The sequence below is a fragment of the Myotis brandtii genome, unplaced genomic scaffold (assembly GCF_000412655.1).
Source record: "Myotis brandtii unplaced genomic scaffold, ASM41265v1 scaffold546, whole genome shotgun sequence".
Taxonomy (NCBI): domain Eukaryota; kingdom Metazoa; phylum Chordata; class Mammalia; order Chiroptera; family Vespertilionidae; genus Myotis; species Myotis brandtii.
Window position 1 is genome coordinate 4,681,344 of NW_005370016.1, and position 21,780 is coordinate 4,703,123.

At 36.1% G+C, this 21,780-nt stretch overlaps 1 protein-coding gene and 1 long non-coding RNA gene across 2 annotated transcripts in view; both read left to right on the top strand.

The window, feature by feature from the left end:
* Positions 1–21,780, top strand: part of LOC102245168 (ephrin type-A receptor 3) — a gene marked incomplete at its 3' end in the record, with an annotated part of 233,144 nt that overhangs the window by 21,269 nt on the left and 190,095 nt on the right. Inside the window, exon 2 of the mRNA XM_005878111.2 lies at positions 2,495–2,559. Within this exon, the coding sequence (XP_005878173.1) occupies positions 2,495–2,559 (65 nt within the window). The remainder of the gene's footprint in view (positions 1–2,494; positions 2,560–21,780) is intronic.
* On the top strand, positions 6,493–15,606 carry LOC102241693. Its single transcript, XR_314265.2, has 5 exons — positions 6,493–6,611; positions 6,742–6,799; positions 6,949–7,004; positions 7,164–7,239; positions 15,595–15,606. It is a non-coding gene; the product is annotated as an uncharacterized LOC102241693 (long non-coding RNA).

The following is a 21,780-nucleotide window of genomic DNA, read 5'->3' on the forward strand; positions in this document are numbered from 1 at the left end:
ATATATTTTTAATATTATCTATAGCAGTGGTTCTCAACCTTGGCTGAACATTAGAATCACCTGGGAATCTTTTTAAAATCCTGATTCCTGGCCCTCATCCTCCAGAAATTATTTCTTTGTTATGGGGGGGGGGCATAACATTAGTAACAGAGAAACAGAATTTCCAGAGGATGAGTCCTAGAAATCAGGATTTTAAAAAGATTCCCAGGTGATTCTAATGTGCAGCCAAGGTTGAGAACAACTGATCTATAGATGTAGTATTTCCAAAGGTAGCTTCAATAATAGATCCATTACAAATCATTTCACTTCCATGCTCCGCTCTGAGGGCGGGTTCCTGCCTGAAACCTCGCCCTCCAGGAAACAGCTGGGGGAGGGCGCAGGTGTTTCCAAGATGACCCCTGCAGGACCGACTTCCTTCCGGTTGGTCACAGTTCTGGCCATGATGTTACCCCCAGGGCTTTTATATAAGTAGATACACAAGAAGACATTGAACCATTTAAAGCCTTAAAGACATTGCAAATATGACTTACTAATCCTCATAAAACTCAGAAATCCACTGATAGCTGATAGTACCAACAATAAACTAGGTCTATGTCAGAATATGTGTTGGTGACTCATGAAGGTGTATTCTCATATTTACAAAAAATGTTCTTACATTGATTAATTTGAAATATCTATAACATTGATTAATAGACAGTTTTAAAAAATATTTTGAGAGATAATTTTAATATAATCAAGTATATTATTAATTTTCAAACTGATATCCTGGGAAATAATTTTATTATGTAAATTACTCTGTGTGATCCATGCAGAAACTATATTCTTCTCTTACCTAAATATAATTACTTAACAGTGGGATTAATATATAGTGAGAAAAAACTTTAATCATTAAAGAATCCAAGTGTAATAGATTAATTTTATGTGTTTTTTTCACTACCAAAACTTAGAGAATCTAACTTTCAGAATTTTATCTCTTTTTAACTTAATAATGAGCATTCCTTATACTCAACTAGTATATTATTTAACCAGCTAACAAATATCATCCTTTAAAAAGCAGCACTTGAAAATTTAGAATTTTGATATTTATCAAATATATTATTTATTTTTCTTAACATTTTATAAGATAAATGTTTTCTTTGTAAAAACTAATTGGGGTGATTAAAGAAAAGGTGCTGCTTTTCACACATGCAGAAACACTATTTGTCAACACACGGACATGTGCATGCATGTACTAACATTAAATTTTGATTTGTGAATATATGGAACCCTTGAAAAGGACTCTCTCCTATTGTAGTTATTTATTCACCTGTTCTGGTTCATGTTAATAATACATATATATTTTATGTAAACTTCCTTTACATCTTCCATCAGTCAACAGTGGGATTTCTTTCTAATTTAGAAGGAAGCTGTAAAACCATAGTTTCCATTATTTAAAAGTGAGACCTTTGTTATTAATTAAACCTGAACTATCTTTTTATATATTAATTTCTAGTCAATTACAGATTAATATTCTCCATATTGAAAACAAAGCATTTGTCTTTCTTTTTTAATAATATATCCAAAATGCAACCACATTCATATTACACTTTATTGTTCCTCAACATCAGACTTTTTAATAAGTAACAAAGTTCTGAGTTAAAATCATTAAAGCTTTTGGGGTAAAATATATTCTTTAAATAAGTAAAACTTTACACAGGCAATATTATAAAACATATTTTTGCTTTGGTTTCTCCTCATATTAGTTGCTAAGCATTTTGTTTGTTACACATATGGTATTAAATAATAGACATTACAACTCTGGTGGCACAGTTGGTTGGAGTGCCATCCCATACACAATTTATGGTTGCAGTTTCAATTCCCCATCAGGGTACACACCAAGGTTATGGATTCCATCCACACCAAGGTTATGGAGGCAACACCTTGATCTTTCTTTCTCTCTCTGCCAATAAAAACATATCTTTGGTTGAGGATTTAAAAAACATACAGTATAGAATGTTTGCGACTGACAGGGACAATATAAACATGCCATATTAAATATGCAAAGAGAAATACTAATTTACGGTGGAAGCATATTTAAGAAATTAATTTATAGTAAAACCATATGTAAATTTATCACATTTTGTGATCTTTGAAGTTATTTTGATTTCAGGTTAGCATTAATATTGTTTCCAATTTTGTGTTTAATTGTTTCCTCTTTAAATCTGTAATTATTCTATAAGAAATCATTATAAATGTATTGAATATTAACTTATCTTGTAAACAGAGTTACAAAAGCCATGGAAGTGTTCAATCCCTTAACTTTCCCTGTGGTTGCTTTTCTTTTGTAATTCTCTTAAAATTTTTATACATTAAAGGTATAAAGAAAATGAAGTCGTGTGTTTTGAATATGTTATTATTTTCATATCGCCACCAGTAGCAGACAATATTAACTTGAAAAAGGCAAATATAAATTCATTCCTCTTAACAGTGTTTGTGTATCTGTGTTTTCTTTTAGTCAATCTGCTGGATTCCAAAACGATTCAAGGGGAGCTGGGCTGGATCTCTAGCCCATCACATGGGGTGAGTTCAGTAAACTATTGAGAAGGAACATGGTCCTGTCCATTACCCCGCATAGAGAGCAGACGGAACTATTGGCATGCTCTCTTAGGCAAACTCCTGGAATTCTGATGACCCATTTATCAATGTTTTTAACACATGGACAAAGAGAGACTAATATTAGTGCCCAGTGGAACTACTGAGAATTTTGAAAGTATTTCTTTTCCTTCTGAATTTATCAATTGCTTGAATGTATTGAACATTAATTATTATTAGTATCAGGCAGATGATCTAGGTGTGACCATGTTTTGTGATGCGATTGGAATAAGAGAATTGAGAAGGCAGTCTAAGTTTTAACTAATGTAGAAAATGTATAGTCCAGACAGTGTCTCTCAGTGGTTGAGCATCAATCTATGAACCTGGAGGTCACGGTTCTATTTCTGATCAGGGCACATGCCTGAGTTGTGGGTTCGATCCCCAGTGGGGGCATGCAGGTGGCAGCAGAGCAATGATTCAGTCTCATTATTGATGTTTCTATCTCTCTCTCCCTCTCCTTTCCTCTCAGAAATAAACAAAAAAATATTTGGAAAGAAAGAATGAGAATGTGTACGTACAGATAGTAGTCTCCAGAGCTGTAGCCATAAAATATACCTTAGTGACTGCTCCAAGTAGTATAGGGTGTATTAAACCCATGCTGCCTTAATTTCTTTATTTAAATTATTTGCACCTTGTCTAGTTCAATTTAAAGCTGGGTATATTTTATTTAGAAAAAACCTGATGCAGTTACATTTTAAACTTCTTAAATATCTTTAATACTTTACCTGCCAGACACAGATTACTAAGGTGTGTGACATTTTGGTGGCCTGAATATTTATAAAGAGCCTTTTGTGTGATAAAATTTTCTTTTTTATTTTTTCAGAAAAAAAGGGGCATAGATTTGAAAAATTCTTGTGCCTACAAAACTGTGTAATAAATGACCACGCATGCCCTTTTTATTCTCTTCCAATTATAGCCTGTAGAAAACACAAAATGTTACTTTGAAATATTTGATAGGAACACATTTATGCATTCCATATTCTTCTATGCTGGTTCTCTTTTCTAAGTAAGTGTAAGAGGTTACACTTACTTCCACTTGGTATTGGTGTTCAGTCTTTAGACTTTGGTACCTAAACGTACTAATTTTTATGGTACCATCAACTTTTTCACCAACGGATGTTTTGCATCAAGGATACTTCATCTATCTGTCATCTTTGTATCTGCTTTTCTTCCTGGTACACCTTGACATTGACACAGTGCCAAAACCTATCACATAATCAGGCCATGGTTAGTTGCTTCAGAAGGGAAAGGATGAAGGAAGCCAGGATTTGGTTTTCCCATAGGTGTAAAAGGATTCTAATGATTAGGATAAAAGCACATCCTGGGTTGTCATAAAGAGTGAACCAAAACTCAGCATTGAGCTGGAAAACTCATTTAAAAACGCATCATCCAAAAGTCAAAACTAAGTTTAATTTTAGAAATTTGAGTTTATTACTCTACCAGATAGCATACCATAGAAACCTGCTACTTAAGGGTCTACAAAAAGCCAAAACCACAGTGACATTTTACTAATAGATACTTATATGTGTATTTATTTTAAACAACAAGAAATTAACTTGTATGTCAAAGCCACAAGTGGTCTACCTCCTGTTTTTGTGTGTGTGTGTGTTTGTGTGTGTGTGTGTGTGTGTTTAAGATGGTATAAGGAAAATAAAACACGTTTCTATATATTGACAATTTGGGGAAATGTGTTCATTTCACTTTGTTAATCTCATAGACTTTGTGATAAAACAAAGTTGGCACGTCTACTTCCAGAGACATGTTGGGAGATGCGGTGTCCTCGGACCTTGTCACACAATGTGTGGTGCAAGCATCAGCGTTCAACGTCAAGGCCTAGGTGGTTCTTAGAAATGAAATTCTCAGGTCTCACTCCAGGCTTTCTGAGTCCGAATCTGCACTTTAACATGGTCCCCAGGTGATTCCTAAGCACATTAAGTGTAAGAAACACTCCTCAGAGTAATTTACCTCTTGACTTTTTCCATCTCTCATCCAATTTCCGACCTCCCTCTGCCTAGGAACAGCTTTCAGCTTCTCTGGCTTACTGTTGCCTCACAGAGCAGAGCTCAGGCTCTTCATTGCCTTCCCGGTTGATCTTGCAGCTGTGTGTTCCCTCTTTCTGGTGCAATAAATAGCCTAAAACAGCTGGCCAAGCTCTGCAAGCTTATCATTAAAATTTGCAAGGACAAGAAATGAACATTTCCCCAGCAGGTCATGATATTTATAATACCTCAAGACCCCAACACTACACACACACACACATACACACACACGAAAGTCAAATAGTGTATTTTTTCTTTAAATTTTCTCTCTATATTATGTTAACCACAATGTCCATGAGGAAATAAGTACTGTGGATTTAGAAAATGTTAGATGGGTATTCATTTCTTCTTGAGAAACTGATGACATTTTGAGTGAAACCCTGGCACAGCCAATTTAGCTTTGGTACTTAACGTCTTTGCTTGTACAATTTTGTGCTTTTAGATTCAGTTACTTATTTTAATGTTAAATTGGCATTTTCAATATGACAAGGATTGATGAGTTTTGAGTTTTCTTGTTTATAAAAAAGATAGAACAATTTGATGTCTTTGCTGCAAACTTTTCCTTGAAAAAGAAGACATGTAATAGCTGGAAACAACTTTGAAGTTTGTATTGTTTTAATTAATGAACACTAATAAATACAGTACATCTATTTTTAAGTTAATAAAATATGAATGTAAACTCTAGAAGATAAATTACAATAACGATGTCACACCTTATTAATCACTGAAAATCTGTTCTCTTTTTTCTTATTCATCTTTTTTTTTATGTTTCTGGAATATTTAATTTTTTAATTAAATTTTTATTCTTCAGATTATTACAGTTGTTACTCTAGAAGAATTACAATAACGATGTCACACCTTATCAATCACTGAAAATCTGCTCTCTTTTTTCTTATTCATCTTTTTTTTATGTTTCTTCTGTATTTAATTTTTTAATTAAATCTTTATTCTTCAGATTATTACAGTTGTTCCTCTCCCCCCCCCCCCCCCCCCCCCCCCCCCCCCGCTCCCCCCCCCCCCCCCCCCCCCCCCCCCCCCCCACCCTTGGCAAGCACTAGTTTGCTTTCTGTCTCTAGATTTGCCTATTCTGTACATTTCATATATGTAGAATCATATAACCTATGGTCCTTTGTGACTGGGATATTTTCAAGATTCATCCATCTTGTAGCATGTGCAAGAACTTCATTCCTATTTATGGCCAAATAATGTTCCATTGTAGGGACAGACCGCATTTGTTTATTCATTCATCACTTAATGGACATTTGGGTTTTTTATACTTTTTTTTTTTTTTACTATAGTGACTGTGAACATCTGTGTACAAGTTTTTGTGTGAACATATGTTTTGAAGTCTCTCGGGTATATACCTAGGAGTGGAATTTCTGAGTCAGATCATAGCTGTATGTTTAAAATTCTGAGGAACTGCCAGACGGCTTTCCAAAGTGGCCGCACCATTTTACACGCTCAGCAGCAATGTAGGAGGTTCCAGTTTCTCTACAGTAACACTTGCTCTTGTCCCTTTTTAAATTGAATTTATTGGGGGTGACGTTGGTCTTTTGTTCAATTATAGCCATTCTAGTGGGTATGACGTGATATCTCATTGTGCTTTAATCTCATTACTTTACACAATTGTTCCCCTTCTTTCTGACTTTCTAATTTTTGTTTAAATCCTACACATCTTTACATAGGTGTAGTGCACCGCGCCCCCCCCCCCAAATTAGCTTAATTTCTTAAACTGTTTTGGGTGCAGCCACTCAGGAGACATCACTGTAATCTGATACTCTTGAGAAGGGGGTGCCCGGGATCTTGAGAGGCCTCTTGGGTGTGGGGCAGAGAAGGTTGAGGTGTCCGCTCTGCACCCACAGGCTACTGCTACTATAAGCTCCAGGGTGCCTTCTCCTCAGATCGCCTGGGCTGTTTCACCAAGTGCCTGAAGCCGTGCAGGTGAGTGTCCCCTTCGCCTGGACACAGATTGGGCAGCGGGCTGCTTGGCTGGGTGGAATACGGGTACTCAGCTAAGCCTTTGAGTGGGAGAGCCCCACCCCTATTACTGAGTGCCTCTCTCCATTCCCAGTGTGACCAGTTACAAGCTCTCTGCAGGTTACTCGCGATGGCCCTCAGTGACATCCCAGGTAAAGTGGGGAAGGGCAAGGACAGGGGATGTGTGTATGACCCTGTGGTCTTCTCTGGGTATATGTATGTGGGTGTGTTTGACCCCACCCCCAACTCTGTAAGCCTGGAGAGTATGGGTGGCCCCCTTGACATTCCAATTCTCTCCCAGGACTGGGTCTTCCGGATGTTATCCCTACAGAATAATTACACCATCAAAAACAAGAGGTCAGTCCTACCCTGGTCCCAGCCCCAAGAAAGGAATCCTTGGGAGGAAAATCAAATCTGGAAAGAAGGATTGATACAGTTGATTAGAGGAGGGTGTTTGTGAGGTTCCGAGAAGTTAATCCTCTGCCATTTCTTCCCACCCTCTCCCCTTCTCCAAAGAAACGGAGTTGCCAAACTCAATGTCTTCTTCAAGGAGCTGAACTACAAAACCAATTCTGAGTCTCCCTCCGTCACGGTACGTCCTGCCTCACTGAGCCTGTGATTTTCTGGGGGGTCAGGGAAAACAAGGGGTTGCCTTTGTTGGGCCAAGGTGTCTGGGCCTTGAAGGTAGGGGACCAAGGAGAGGGGTGAGGGGGAGAGGGTTGGAAGAAGGGGAACTTGGCTGGGGGATGAAGCCTCTTGGGGTAGTGGGAGGGAAGGGTGTGCCAGGTGGGTATGACTTGGACAGAAGGGGTCCAGGGCGCCACCGAGAGGCTGAGAGGGGTGGCTGAGGACCTCAGCTGAAAGTTTGTTCCCTTCTACTAACTGCTCCCTATTTCCTCCCACCCCCTAAGCCCTGGCACTCACTTTTCTACTCTCTCTTTTTATAGGTGTGACTTTTTTTTAGATTCCAGTAAAAGTGATGCCATACAGTATTTGTCTTTCTGTATCTGGCTTATTTTCCTTAGAATAATGCCCTCAAAGTCCATCTATATGATCACAAATAACAGGGAAAATCCCGTGTTTGTTTTGTTTTGTTTTGTTTTTAATGTAAGGTAATGACTCTGAATGTGATGAGGAGGTAAAGAAAGAGTTGGTTTTGATTTTCACCTGTGGGGAGATCTGCAGTGTCTATAGATATTGCTGGTTGTCACAAATGCGGAGGTGGGGCACTACTGGTTTCTGGTAGGCAAGGCCAGGGGTGCTTAAACATCTTACACTGAACAGGGCAGCCCCCACAACAAAGAATGATCTTCTGTAAAATGACAGTGCCCAGTTTAAGAAGCCCTTAGGGCAGGGGTGGGCAAACTTTTTGACTCGAGGGCCACAATGGGTTCTTAAACTGGACCGGAGGGCCGGAACAAAAGCATGGATGGAGTGTTTGTGTGAAATAATATAAATTCAAAGTAAACATCATTACATAAAAAGGTACGGTCTTTTTTTTTTTTAGTTTTATTCATTTCAAACGGGCCGGATCCAGCCCGCGGGCCATAGTTTGCCCATGGCTGCCTTAGGGGATCAATATCGGTGCTCCATTAGAAGCTATAGTCACTATAAAGGTCCAGGAGACTACCAGCAACTTCAAGTTCCAACCATAACCCCATCAGAAGCTTTAAATTCCAAATCTGTTGGAATAAATATTTAAAAAAATGATTCATTCTAACCATAGATCTTTCATGAAATGATAATATCACCTGAGTTTTATACAAATAATTAATATACTGGAGATGGAAATGGCCAAAAATGGCTCATTCCTTCATATTCACCCACCCCCCTGGAATTTTTATTCTATTATTTCACCAGAGACATATCAATGCATAAAATTTTACAATTAACCTACGTGATTTTCTTGGGAAGAGTATTTATATCTCTATTTTTATGTGGTGCTTTGAAACTTAGGAGGAAACTTGGTAGGATGATATAATATTATTAGGCCTGGAACAAATTTTGAAGTAAGTATCTGGAAGGAAATTTAATGAAACTTTGGTTTTCTTGAAATGAATGTCATGAAAATAATATTCAAATTTGTAAACTGAAATTATCAGGCAGTCATAAGTAGCAATTTATTTTTCAATAATAGTGTTTTATTTAACATGAACCTTTTCTACCACTAAGTTTGTTCAGTTTAGTAAAGCAGACACAGCAATTACCTTCTTTGGACTTAAACTACGAGTTATAATATTTAAATTCTGGACTAATTTTATTTAGTAATTTCAGTAAATAATTTAATAGTTTATATATTATTAGAGGTTGAATAACACATATAAAAGCCCTTATATATTGTTGAATTACAACCCAGAAAAATCTTTTGCTTACAGATGACTACTAGGTACTTAAATAGGTAGGTAGGTAGATAGATAGATTAATTGATAATGTCAATCTATGAAATAAACTTTCTTAGTCTACGTATCATTACAGAGGAGGGAGCAGAGGCAAGTATAGGTACATAGTGTTATCTTCAGATAGTATTAACATGCTGATTAAATAGAACAGAGGAATCATGAGCCTTGTCTCAAAGAAACTCTCTTGAGGCCCAGCCAGCCTGGCTCAGTGGTTGAGCATCAACCCATGAACCAGGAGGTCACTGTTCGATTTCCAATTCGGGCACATGCCTGGGTTGCAGGCTCCAAACCAGTGTGGGGCATGCAGAAGGCAGCCTATCAGTGATACCCTCTCATCATTGATGTTTCTATCTCTCCTTCTCCCCTCGTCTCTGAAATCAATAAAATATATATTTTAAAAAAGAAACTCCCATGAGGAGAAGAAAATGAGGAGTTGGTTAGGGGAGTGTAGAAAAAGCAAAGTCTGAAAGGAATTATTCATGTATATTTGCAGTTCTTAGAAATAATTCTCAAAATTAGCAATTGTGGAATTATTTTCTACCTTCTGCATCCTGATAGAATCCTATATAATAAAAGGCTAATATGCAAATCGACCAAATGGTGGAACAACCAGTCGCTATGACACACAGTGATCACCAGGGGGCAGATGCTCAATGCAGGAGCTGCTCCCTGGTGGTCAGTGCACTCCCACAGGGGGAGTGCCGCTCAGCCAGAAGCCCTCATCACGGTTGAGTGCGGCAGAGATGGTGGGAGCCTCTCCCACCTCTGTAGCAGAGCTAAAGATGTCTGACTGCTGGCTTAGGCTCACTCCCCCCTGGACATCCCCCAAGGGCTCCCGGACTGCGAGAAGGCACAGGCCAGGATGAGGGACCCCAGCCATATGCACATTAGGGGCGACCAGGCATGCAGGCAGAGGCAGTTAGGGGCGATCAGGCAGGCAGGCAGGTGAGTGGTTAGGAGCCAGTGGTTTTGGATTGCAAGAAAGATGTCTGACTGCAGGGATGGGGCCTAAACCGGCAGTCGGACATCCCTGAGGGGTCCTGGATTGGAGAGGGTGCAGGCCAGGCTAAGGGACACCCCCGTGCACAAATTTTGTGCATCAGGCCTCTAGTACAATCTATAATATTAAAAGTGTAATATGCTAATTAGACCGGACATCCTTCCAGACCACCTTCCAGATGAAGCCGGGGCTGCGAGGGAAGCCCAGGTCCCAGGTGCCAGAGGAAAGCCTGTGCTGGCAGCTGGGGGAAGGAAGGCCTACTCTTGCATGAATTTTGTGCATCGAGCCTCTAGTATTTTATAACCAGGTCAAATATCTTAGTTTCTAAATGGAGGCTATAGCAATGCATAATTGTATTCTACAAAGATATTTGTATTTTCCCAGTTTATCTTTTTTGTGCTTTAGCATAGATGATGCCAAAGGTAATAATTAGAGTAGTGAAATAGAATAAGCACATTGTTTAAAATCAGGACATCTGAATGTGAATTCTGGCTCCACCATTTATTGCTGTCTGATCTGATGCAGGCCATTTAACCTCTGTTAACATTTATCCTCACTTTTTAAAAAGGCATGACAGTAATTCTAATGTCACAGCACTTGAGAATAAATGAGATTTGTTTGTATATGTCTATATTTCTACCCACAAATATATATGCACAGCATATATAGCTGATAATGCATGTGAAAGAGCTATGCAAATGTAATTTCTTATTCTTAGACAAATATTTTGAGGTTTTTCCATTCTAATCCAAGATATTTGGCAAAATTCACTGATATATCTTCTTAAATCTCAGTATACACTTGATGCATTGCATGCATATAAGCATAACCAATGGACATAAGACACTGGGGGGTAGGGGAGGCCAGGGTATTGTCAAGGGCAGGGGAAAAAAAAGGACACATATGTAATACCCTTTGTAATACTTTAAGCAATAAAACAATTTTAAAAAAGGGAAAAAACAAAAACTGATAGTATTACCTGAGGTGCCTGCAAACACCTCTTCTCTGTTAAGTTACCAGACATTTCCTTTGATATCACATGGTTGCTGTTCCACTGAATCTGTGCAGACCAAAGTTTACATTTTAATTGAGTCAAACTATGTTTTTTGGGTAGTTAATTCATGCATTTAAAATTTAGTAATGAGAATTTCCTCAAGGTATTAATATTTCTCCTTCGTTGAGACTTGACTCTTTCCTATGTATGCTCCTGCCACTCTCGAACTAGTATATAACACCTGTAAAGGATTCTAGCTTGTTCTTTGTTGTGTCTCCACAGCTTAATACAATTATTTCATTGATATTTATCTCAGTCAGGAAACTGAAAGCTCTTTAAGGCCAATTTCTTTTTCATTCTTCTCATTTTGAGTTCCTGGATTAGTTGCTCATACATTACAATTAACTGAATAAATGAATAATAAAAGCTTTCCAAAACAAGAATTGATAATTAGGTAACACTGATTTTGTATTAGTTGAGAAAAATTTTATCATTTCCAATTTGTTGTTTAAAATGGTGTAATTAAATAATTTCACTCTCTTTCAACTGCATAAAATTAAGTGACATTTTAATATATACTATATGTGTGTAATACATATGTATATGAGTATACATTTTATACATATATAAAATATATGACTATATTAAATATAGTATTATTTTTTTATACTAGAAGAGAGCTATTTAGTTCAATGTATTTAGAAAATACTACCAACTTGTGAATTGGGAAGTTAGATGTAAAGAAAACAAGCTAGAGATAGCTCTATATTGAAAATTATATTGATTGCTGCCTAATAGTAAAAAGCCAGAATCCGGTAAATTAATTCCATTTAAAAATAGAAACGTTTAGAATTGAATGAATCATAGAGATTAATGTAAATAACAAAAATACTACCTAGAACAAATCATTACTTTACTATTCTCCAGTATAGTGTAATTTATGTTCACTATTGGAATTGTTGCAACTTGTGAAGTGTGGATCATAAAAGTCTTATCTACTGGATTTCTAGCTTTCACTTTGTAAATGGTGTCTGAAATGCAGGAAGACTATTTTGATAACTGGGTGTCAACAATAACCACCTGGGATTCAGCCTTTATGAATCACAGTCCAAATTCTGCTTCATATGCTGAATATGCAGTACAGGAAAATCAAACTTTTGACATGAGATATGTGATTCTTGTCATTTGAATTTTTTCTGCCTGGAATGAGCAGTGCTACATATTTATACATGTCACTTTCACCCATCGTGCTGACCTTTCAAGGAAGGATGTCTGATCAAATTAGAAAAACATGGCAAAGTTTTTCAGTTTTCTTTAACCTTTCCTTGAAAGAAAATGCACCTTACAAGAATGAGATATGTTCATGAGTGAAAGAAATCACATTTAATTTAGAAAAATTAAAATCTTATATTGTATTTGTTTTAGCAGAATTTTTCATCAGTGCTGTAAAACAAATAGAAACCAGTTTTCATGGCTGTTGTTGTATATTTCTATGTGAATCCTCATCACATCTTCAAACAGTGTTTATTTATATTTTGGGGGTTGGATTAGAATTTTTAAAATATGACATGTACTGTACTTTGCTTCTTTTACTTTGATGTACAGCTTGTGGGATTTAGAGCAGAGAAGACGAAACATATTTGTATGGGTTTTGTTTAGTTCGGCTTTACTCATAAATTTGTGCTACATGATCTTCACTTAGCATGCAGTAACTATAAAGTTAAATAAATTCTAAGATATATTTAAATAATTTTATTTCTATTTGAATGTTTAACTAGTACATAGATTCACTGTGATCATTTATGATTTGTTTTTGAAGTAACTTTAAAAATTTTGAATCAAAGACAAACTTGTGCTTCCAGTGGTTTCTCATATTGATAGAATTTTAAAAACAAAACTTTTGAAAGCAAAATTTGTTACTCTGTGTAACTTCAAATAAGTGTACTTTTTGTTAAAAAAGGAATGGAAAACAAAGAGTAAAATAAACCAAAATATAAATATGAAGCTTTAAAAAGAGTATGGCTTTCATACTCCTATGCAAAAATAGTACATACTTGTTTCCATATTGCTAAGAAATGACTACTTTCTTTAACATTTCAAAGAATGTATTTAGAATAAACACTGTTTTCAAGCTTCCAAGTTTTCATTTGAATATAAAATATAATTGCAACATAATTACTCCAATGGAAAGGAGTTTCAATTCTAACATTCCATTAAGTGCAATTTTGATGGGAATTTGTCAAAATAATTATTTGCTCCAAAGATTTGCTCATTTATTTTCTCCTTTTAAAAATTTCATAAATTGGTGGTTTTCACCCTTAGTTTTATTATTCTCTGGTGGTTAATTTATTTTGAAAATCTTTAACAAAGGAAATTAAAAATTGCCTGTAAAAATATGGAGTGAAACACTTTTTAAATAAGTCCCATGCCCCAAATGATAGCCAATGGCCCTGAAAACATTTAAAGGTTATATTTACAATAAAAACCACACGGGGTATTTATTGGACCTTAATAGTCTGTTGATTATCATCAGTTTGTCAGTTTTGTTTTGTTTTTGTATTTTTTCTGAGAATGATACTCACTTTATTCAGGAAGTATTATATGAATAAAAAACTTTATCAATGTAGTATTTGAAGTCTTGGGAGTTAATAAAATAATTTATCCCTGTTCCATGAGACATAAGAAAAAAAAACATCAAGGGGGAAAGTATACTTAATTTTCTGAATAGTCTAAGTTTAAAAGTTATTCTTATTCATTCTGTTTTTTATTGAATTTATGAGGTGGCATTAACTAATAAAGTTATAAGTTTCAGGCATACAATTCTATAATACATCATCTGTATATTGTATTGTGTTTACTATCCAAAGACAAGTTTTTTCCATCATCTTTTATTCCCTCTTTAGCCTCTTCTATCTCCACACCCTCCTTCCCTCTGGCAATCACTATATATAAATATCCATATATCAGAGTGAATGCACATATATATCAAGTATTACTTTTTAATTTGTAAACAGTAGTTGCTAAAAATGAAAAAAAATACTTAGTTTCCAACCAAGACCTCTCCCAGAAACCTGCTTCTCCACAGACCCTCCATGTGATTCTGATGCTGCTCAAGTGTGGGAATTACTGCGCTAGAAAATCATTATGTACTGAAATGAGGCAGACATTCCTTACAAAGGTATTTAGATGTTGCTTGATACAGTGCTGTAGTTTATTCCAATATCATAATTAATACTGAAACGTGCATGATTCATCATTATTATAGGTCTGTTTTCAAATTTAGCATTTTATAATAAACACACAGCAAGAGCAATCAGGTATTTTACCAAAAGACTCAAGGGATCTATTCCTAGCAATTTATAACTAGAATTTGCTTTACAATCATCATGTTTCTCTCCTGTAACCTTGGAATTCAATCTGAACTGAATGTAGTATCCTCAGTATTTGTCAATACTGAAGACATTTATACACCTGCATCCATTACTTTTGATAAAAAGATGACATTCAAATAAAAAGACTAGAGAAGCTATGAATTAAATTATAGAGATATTGGAATAAGGAATATAAACATTCCCCACCAAGGAGTTACTAGAATATAAGGTTGTCTGAGAAATGACTATAAAGTGTTCCTAGAAAGTTACTAGGATCAGCTTGTGATGGATTTTATGTGCCTCACTAAAGGTTTTGGACATCTTAGCCAAAGGCAATATCTTAAGATGATTTTGGAGGATGTAATTGAAAACAGAGAGGAGTCAGAAAAATCCTTTGGAAATCACTGAGAAAGTTTCCATGATAGGTTATAATAACCTAGGATCTACCCTCTATTTCTTTGCTTATATATCTTAGTGATTTGGCATAGGTTGAATTTTTACTGTTTTGCTAACACTCCAAGAAGAGAATATTCTAAAAAGTAAATTTTGGCAAAAAGTAACACCAATGTAAAGGCATAAATGAAAGAGAAGCCAAATTTGGCCAAGTACATTGTGAGAAATTTGGGGATGAGGGTTCAGTAGAAATGCAAATTAATAAACTGAGTAAAACACACACACACCACACAAAAAGGAGGGCAGAAGATGATCTAACAGTAAAGTAGTCAAATTGCCTTCTGTATGACAATGCCAGCCAATGTTCTTCTGGGCCTGAGATTGAGAATAAGCTAAATTTTAGGAAAAATGTAAATGACAACCTAGCTTTATGATATTAAATGACAATTACCATGAATCCAGCAACCAGTAGATTTAGCCAGTGCAGGAAGAAAGGGGATGTGATGTGACGGTTTCAAAGAAACTTAACTCCCAGTCTACACGTGGATACTTATTCCATGCCATGGGTATTAAGAAAGCTGGTAGTCATTAACTTTATGGATTTACTTAAAAGTCTTCAATGGAATTTAAAGCTTGTGGATGACATGAATCAATTTTTTAAACTATCCTAGAACTATTTGTCACCTGTACCCTTAACATTGGATGGATGTGCTGGGTTGTAATTTTTTAAAGTAAAATCCTATACAATAAAGAGGTAATATGCAAATTGACCATCACACCCTTGCATAAGATGGCCACCCCCGTGTGGTCACAAGATGGCCTCCACAAGATGGCTGGCAGGGGAGGGCAGTTGTGGGCAATCAGGCCACCAGGGAAGTGCAGTTTGGGGGGACCAGGCCAGCAAGGGAGAGCAGTGGAGGGCAACCAGGCCAGCAGGGGAGGGCAGTTAGGGACAACCAGGCCTGCAGGGGAGAGCAGTTGGGGGTGACTAGGCCTGCAAGGGCGGGCAGTTTGGGGCAACTAGGCCTACAGGGGAGGGCAGTTGGGGGCAATTGGGCTGGCAGGGGAGTGGTTAGTGGTAATCAGGCTGGCAGGCAGAAGTGGTTGGGGCAATCAGGCAGGAAAGCGAGCGGTTGGGTGCCAGCAGTCCCTGATTGTGAGAGGGATGCCGACTGCCCTGTGGAATCGGGCCTAAACCACCGTTGGACATCCCCCAAGGGGTCCCAGATTGGAGAGGGTGCTGGCTGGGCTGAGGGACACCCCCCACCCCAGTGCACAAATTTTGTGCACCAGGCCTCTAGTAATGATATAATTTTGACTTAAGTTTGTGGTTTCTAATGAGCATTGAAAAGATTGTAAATTAAAATGTAGTCATAAACCAAAAAATAACTAGAATTTTATGAAAATTTTTATTGATAGAGCTGTTTTATTTTTCATTAAGAGCAGCACAATTTTATCTTATCTGCAACAGTAGAATATATGTGAGTGAGTAATCAATTTTAGAGTCAGCAGAGACTTTAGAAGCCATCTACAGCAATTCCTTAATTATGTAGAAAAGCAGCTGAAGCTGGCATGGGGTTGGAATCTTAGTGACTTGCCCAAGGTTATGTCATTGCTTTCCGGGCCTGGGTTCAGTGGTCTTTTCATTAATCCTTGGTCTTGGTCTGTGGATAGTACCAAAGAAGGACTCATGATTATGTGATTTAATTTTTAACAGACTTACTTTGTAGGACTTCAGGAATATTATGTCTGAGTGTCAAGCCTTACAGCACTCTAAGTAATAACCAAGTCTTGGTGTACATCAGTCAACATAGAGCTACTTTTTTTAGGTGTTGAAAAATGCTGATCTTTTATAAGCCCGAGAGGAAAATCTGGTTATATAGGATTATTATCTGCTCTCCACTTTCATATGTGTATCCCCTCATCACAGCTTGATTTATGATCCAGGGACTGAGCTGTCACTTGATGACTAAAGATTCTTAACTTATTCTCTTACAACTAAACATTGATTTTATCTTAGATTTAAATATAAATCTGAACTTACTTGCATTGAAATACTATTTTTAAATATTAGCTTATAACCAAAACAAATCTCATCTACTTTCAGTTTTTCAAGAACCAATGAATGTTTTGAGGCCTTTTAAAAATTAGTACCTCATTTTAATGTAACTAGTCCTAAAACAGCACTGTTATATTTTAGCCAATAAATCCTCTTTAAGATTTAAAATGTTTCCAAATTGTTTACTCTATTTTCTGAACTGCTAAAAAAATCAGACACTTTTTTTCTTTTTATTTGATACTTTTTACAGAAATATGTGGTGCTATTATGTGGCTTTAAAAATAATTTGATAATTACAAATTAGGATAACAAGTTAGTTCTTCAACAATTTTGAAAACCTAAAAATCAATAAGAAGTTTTATAACAAAAATATTTGTGGTAAAATTTGCCTTACTGATCATCCCTTTTAAAATAGATATGTTTTATTTTTTGAAATAAGTGATCTAATTCAAAGTAAATTTCAGGAGTGGTAAACATTTTTGGGAGGACTTAGGAAGAGGACTTTTTTTTTTTTAAGAAAGAAAAGTATATTAGAGTAGTATTAGTTTCTAGAATCTATTGAGTTCTAAATAGTTTATGCAGCATAAAGGGGGTTTGTAAAAATCTTTAATACATTGGAATTCATTTATCCTGTTGATTAATAACTGCTTGAATTTCTATTATGTTTTGGTCACTATCGCAGGCAGTAGAGATGCAAACAATACCAATAGCTAATATTTCTACAATGTGCTATGTTCTATTCATAGTGCTTTGTACAGATCAACTCATTTAATTCTCACGGCAATCCTGTGAGGTATTATTCTAGTTTTACAGAAGAAAGTAAGGCCTAAAGAATTTAAATAACTCAAACAAGATCATACTCTCAGTAAGTGGCAGAGGTGGGAATGGACACCAGGCAGTCTGACTCTGTGTATTATATACACGACCACTGCTCTACACTGCTTACCATTTGGTGAAAGAGACCCATCCATGGAGCATCAGCCACTATGCAATGACAGTCATCAATTAAGATAGACAGTAGGTACAATAATATCACATAAAGTAAGTCATCAAATTTAATATCAAGGGTTACAAAGCGTTAGAAATAAATAGGAATGCACCCAATATATGGGGCTGGGGACAACACTCACAAAGCACAGACTATAAAAAGACAGCATTGTATGTTGAGGTCATCTGAAGGCAGGTGGAGAAGAAGTAGGTGATGGAATTTTTGAAGTTAAAAAAGAGAGTTAGAATTATAGAGTGGATTATGAATAGCTTCATACACCATGCCAAGATGTTGGGATTCTCTTAGTGGAAAATTATATAGCAGTATAAGAATTAGAGAGTTTACTCTGTGACTTAGACAGGGGGTGCAAAGACAGTTGGTATATTAAGGTCATCAAGAAAGAGATCTGGCAGGGCAGAGATGGGAGGTGATAGATTCTGGGTTAATTACAGTGTCCTAAAAGAAATGGCATCAATTGGATAGAGGCAGAACGTAGATGGAGAATTAGAGATTCATTTCTATGATATTATTTGTGATTGATGATGATTGATGTGTATCTTATTTTTTCCTACACCGAAGTTTCTCAAATTTTAGAGTACATCAGAATCAACTGTAGCATGCCACCTCTATAGTTACCTCTACAATTACGGAGTGCATGCTAACAGTGCTGGTCCAAGGATACACTTTGAGAACCAATGTCCTGGGTCAATATTAAAAGGTTTACCTGAAAATTAATTTAAATAGCTTGATTTTATGAAAGTTTTATCATGTATTCCTAGTGTATATTTAACTTGTTTATGTATTATATGTATAGATAGATAATGATCATTATATACTGAAAAAATGAGAAATTAAAAAGGCTAAAACAAATATCAATAGCAGGGACCCATCACCTCACTTTGGAGACCTCCTAGTGTAGATAACAGATGGCATTCTTTATTTTGACCAATGGTGGTTTCCTGAATTTAAAATTTCATTTAACTTCCCTAAATGCATAAATACACCTTTAAGTGTATATTGATAGCAGATTAAACATTCTGTGTTACTGAAATATTTACCAGGTATCAATTTAAGTTTTTAATTTTTAAATTTTTTAATAATATATGTTTTATTGATTTTAGAGAGAGGAAGGGAGGGGAAGAGAGAGAGAGAGAGAGAGATCACTGTGAGAGAGAAACATTGATCAGTTGCCTTCCACAAGCACCAAACTGGGGACTAAACCCACAACCTGGGCATGTGTCCAACTAGGAATCGAATCCACAACCTTTAGGTGTATGAGACCATGCTCCAACCTATTGAGCCACCGGCGAGCACTCAATTTAAGTTTAATATGTGCTAAGATTTTTTTTCATATAATTAATTACTTCATATAAAACAGTCAGAATGCCAGAGTGATACAGATGGCACAGAGCATCACATATATCTCTAGAACATTCATAAATGTGACATTTTAAATGTGGGATTTGCACCTCATAATTTTGACAAGTTCTAACTCCTTTTCCTTTGTTAAACTTAGGACTAAACCTTATGGGCAAAGACATGCTCTGTGTTTTAACTTCAGCAATGCCAGAGGGTAGAGGAGGCCGGGGGAGGTCAGTGGGGAAAAAAAGAAAAAGAAAAAAAAAGAGACATATGCACTACTATTTGTAATACCTTAAACAATAAAATAAAAATAAACAATGGCAATGGGAATCAAAATGAAAATAAAAATAAATAAAAACTATTACTATAAAGGGAATGGGCAATTGCTGATTCATAAAAGCAGCAGAGAAGTTGATCCAGTTATCATGTCTGGGTTGTATGCCACTGAAAATAATTTGTGTCCAATTGTTTATTCCAAAATCCATTCTTTTTTTTTTCCTAATGAGAAGGATCCTTTCCTAATGAGATGGACACTGTACCCTGCTAAAAGAATACATTTCCCAGCTTCTAACAAATCAAAGTGTATCCATAGGGCAAAGTTTTGACCAACATGATGTAAGCAGGGGTGTGAGGCTTATAAAAAGATGCTGTTCAGGAAACCTGCCATTTGGGTGCTGACTGACTTGTGATATTAGAAAGAGAGCCACATACTGGGGTGGGGTAAGAGCCAGGAGGAGCCTGGGTCCCTGGTTATTTCAGGAAGCTGCCACAGCAAATGTAAACTGCTTACTTCTAAACTCTATATGAGAAAATTAGACCTTGTATTTTAGTGAAGATTTTCTAGGCCCCATTGCTACCAGTAAAATATAATTACTAACAAATATACCAGCCATATCTTATTTTAGAACAACATAAGTCTAGTATGGGTATATGTATAAATTCTGTATATAAACATGCTATTAGAAAAATAGAAATTAAAAAAAATATATAAAAATTAAATATTATTACATAAAATTAGCCAATTGATTTCATAGTCTGGGATATCCTGAAGCTTAAGAAATAAAATTCTTCCAAATTCTGTCTTTTTTTATGATCCACCTACTTTTCCCTTAAAAATAGTGAGTGGCCATTACAGAAGGCTGAAAGTGAGATTTTTTGTTTTTAAAATCACATATATTAAAAAATATATATTTTAAAAGGCAATATTGTTTGAAAGGAATTTTTCACTTGAGAAAGATTTCTATCCCAATTTGTTTCTATTATTTCACACACATTCCTAGGTATTTTAATTCATTTTACTCTGGTTCACAAAAGTAATCATCATCATTGTGGTGTTCATCCATGTGTTCTCTGCTTTATTGATTACAATTCCAAATCCTTTCTCATTCAATGAATGATCAGAGGCAACACAACATATAGAGTAGGGAAAAGTAGGTTTATAGTTGTTCATATGGAAAATAATACAATAAGTAATAGTGCATGAATAAACTCTGTGTTTTGCATACTCACAACTATAAACCTACTTTTGCCCCACCTTGTCCATAAGTCACATATACATTAGAATTAACAAAATACTCTCAGTTGTCTACTTCTGGTAAATGTAAAACAACTTCCGCATGCTGTTTCTTATTATGATTAAAGGCTCTCAGAAACTACACAGATCCTCCTTCTGCACCCCAACCTCCTTTCACATATGGAATTTTTAACTTAAGGTCAGGACCATTCAAGATGTCTATGTGATTTTACTCATCTGTTTTTATGAATAATTCTCAAGACATAAAATGTTCATACTGTTAAACATTTTAGCGAGGACTAATAGAATATATACTTTATATATAAAAATACTGACATTTACATTTTTCTTCTTTCATTTATTGTTTCAACCTTCAGAAACAAAATTATAATTTTCTAAAAAAATGTTTATATTTCCCACTCAATCAAATTATTTTTTGCAGAATCAAAACATAATACAGTACAAAGTGAGAACTATTTTTATGAATATACTAATACCTTTAATACAAAAGTGAATGTGAAAAGCAATTGTTAGTATGTTTCTAGATAAAACAACAAATTCACATGTATATAAAGTTTGAAAAGATTCATTATAAAATAGGGACTAAATTCCAGGATTTGAGATACCAATTTTCTGGGTAAGTTAAAAAAGTATCTCTAGGTTCAGTTTTTAGTATTTATCTGTAAAATTTTCTAATTATTTTATTGTTTACTTTTATAAATATTATATATGTATACTAGAGGCCCGGTGCACAAAAATTTGTGCACTCGGGGGCGGGGGGAGGGGGGTCCCCCAGCCCGGTCTGTTCCCTCTCGCAGTCTAGGACCCTTCGGGAGATAACAACCTGCTGGCTTAGGCCTGCTCCCGGGTGGCAGAGGGCAGGCCCAATCCCTAAGTGCAGCCCCTGGTCAGGCTCAGAGCAGGGCCGATTGGGGGGTTGGGCCACCGCCCCCTGTCACACTCAAGGCAGGGTCGATGGGGAGGTTGCGGCGCCACCCCCTGTCATGCACAGAGCAGGGCCGATCAGGGGGTTGGGGCGCTGCCCCCTGTCACT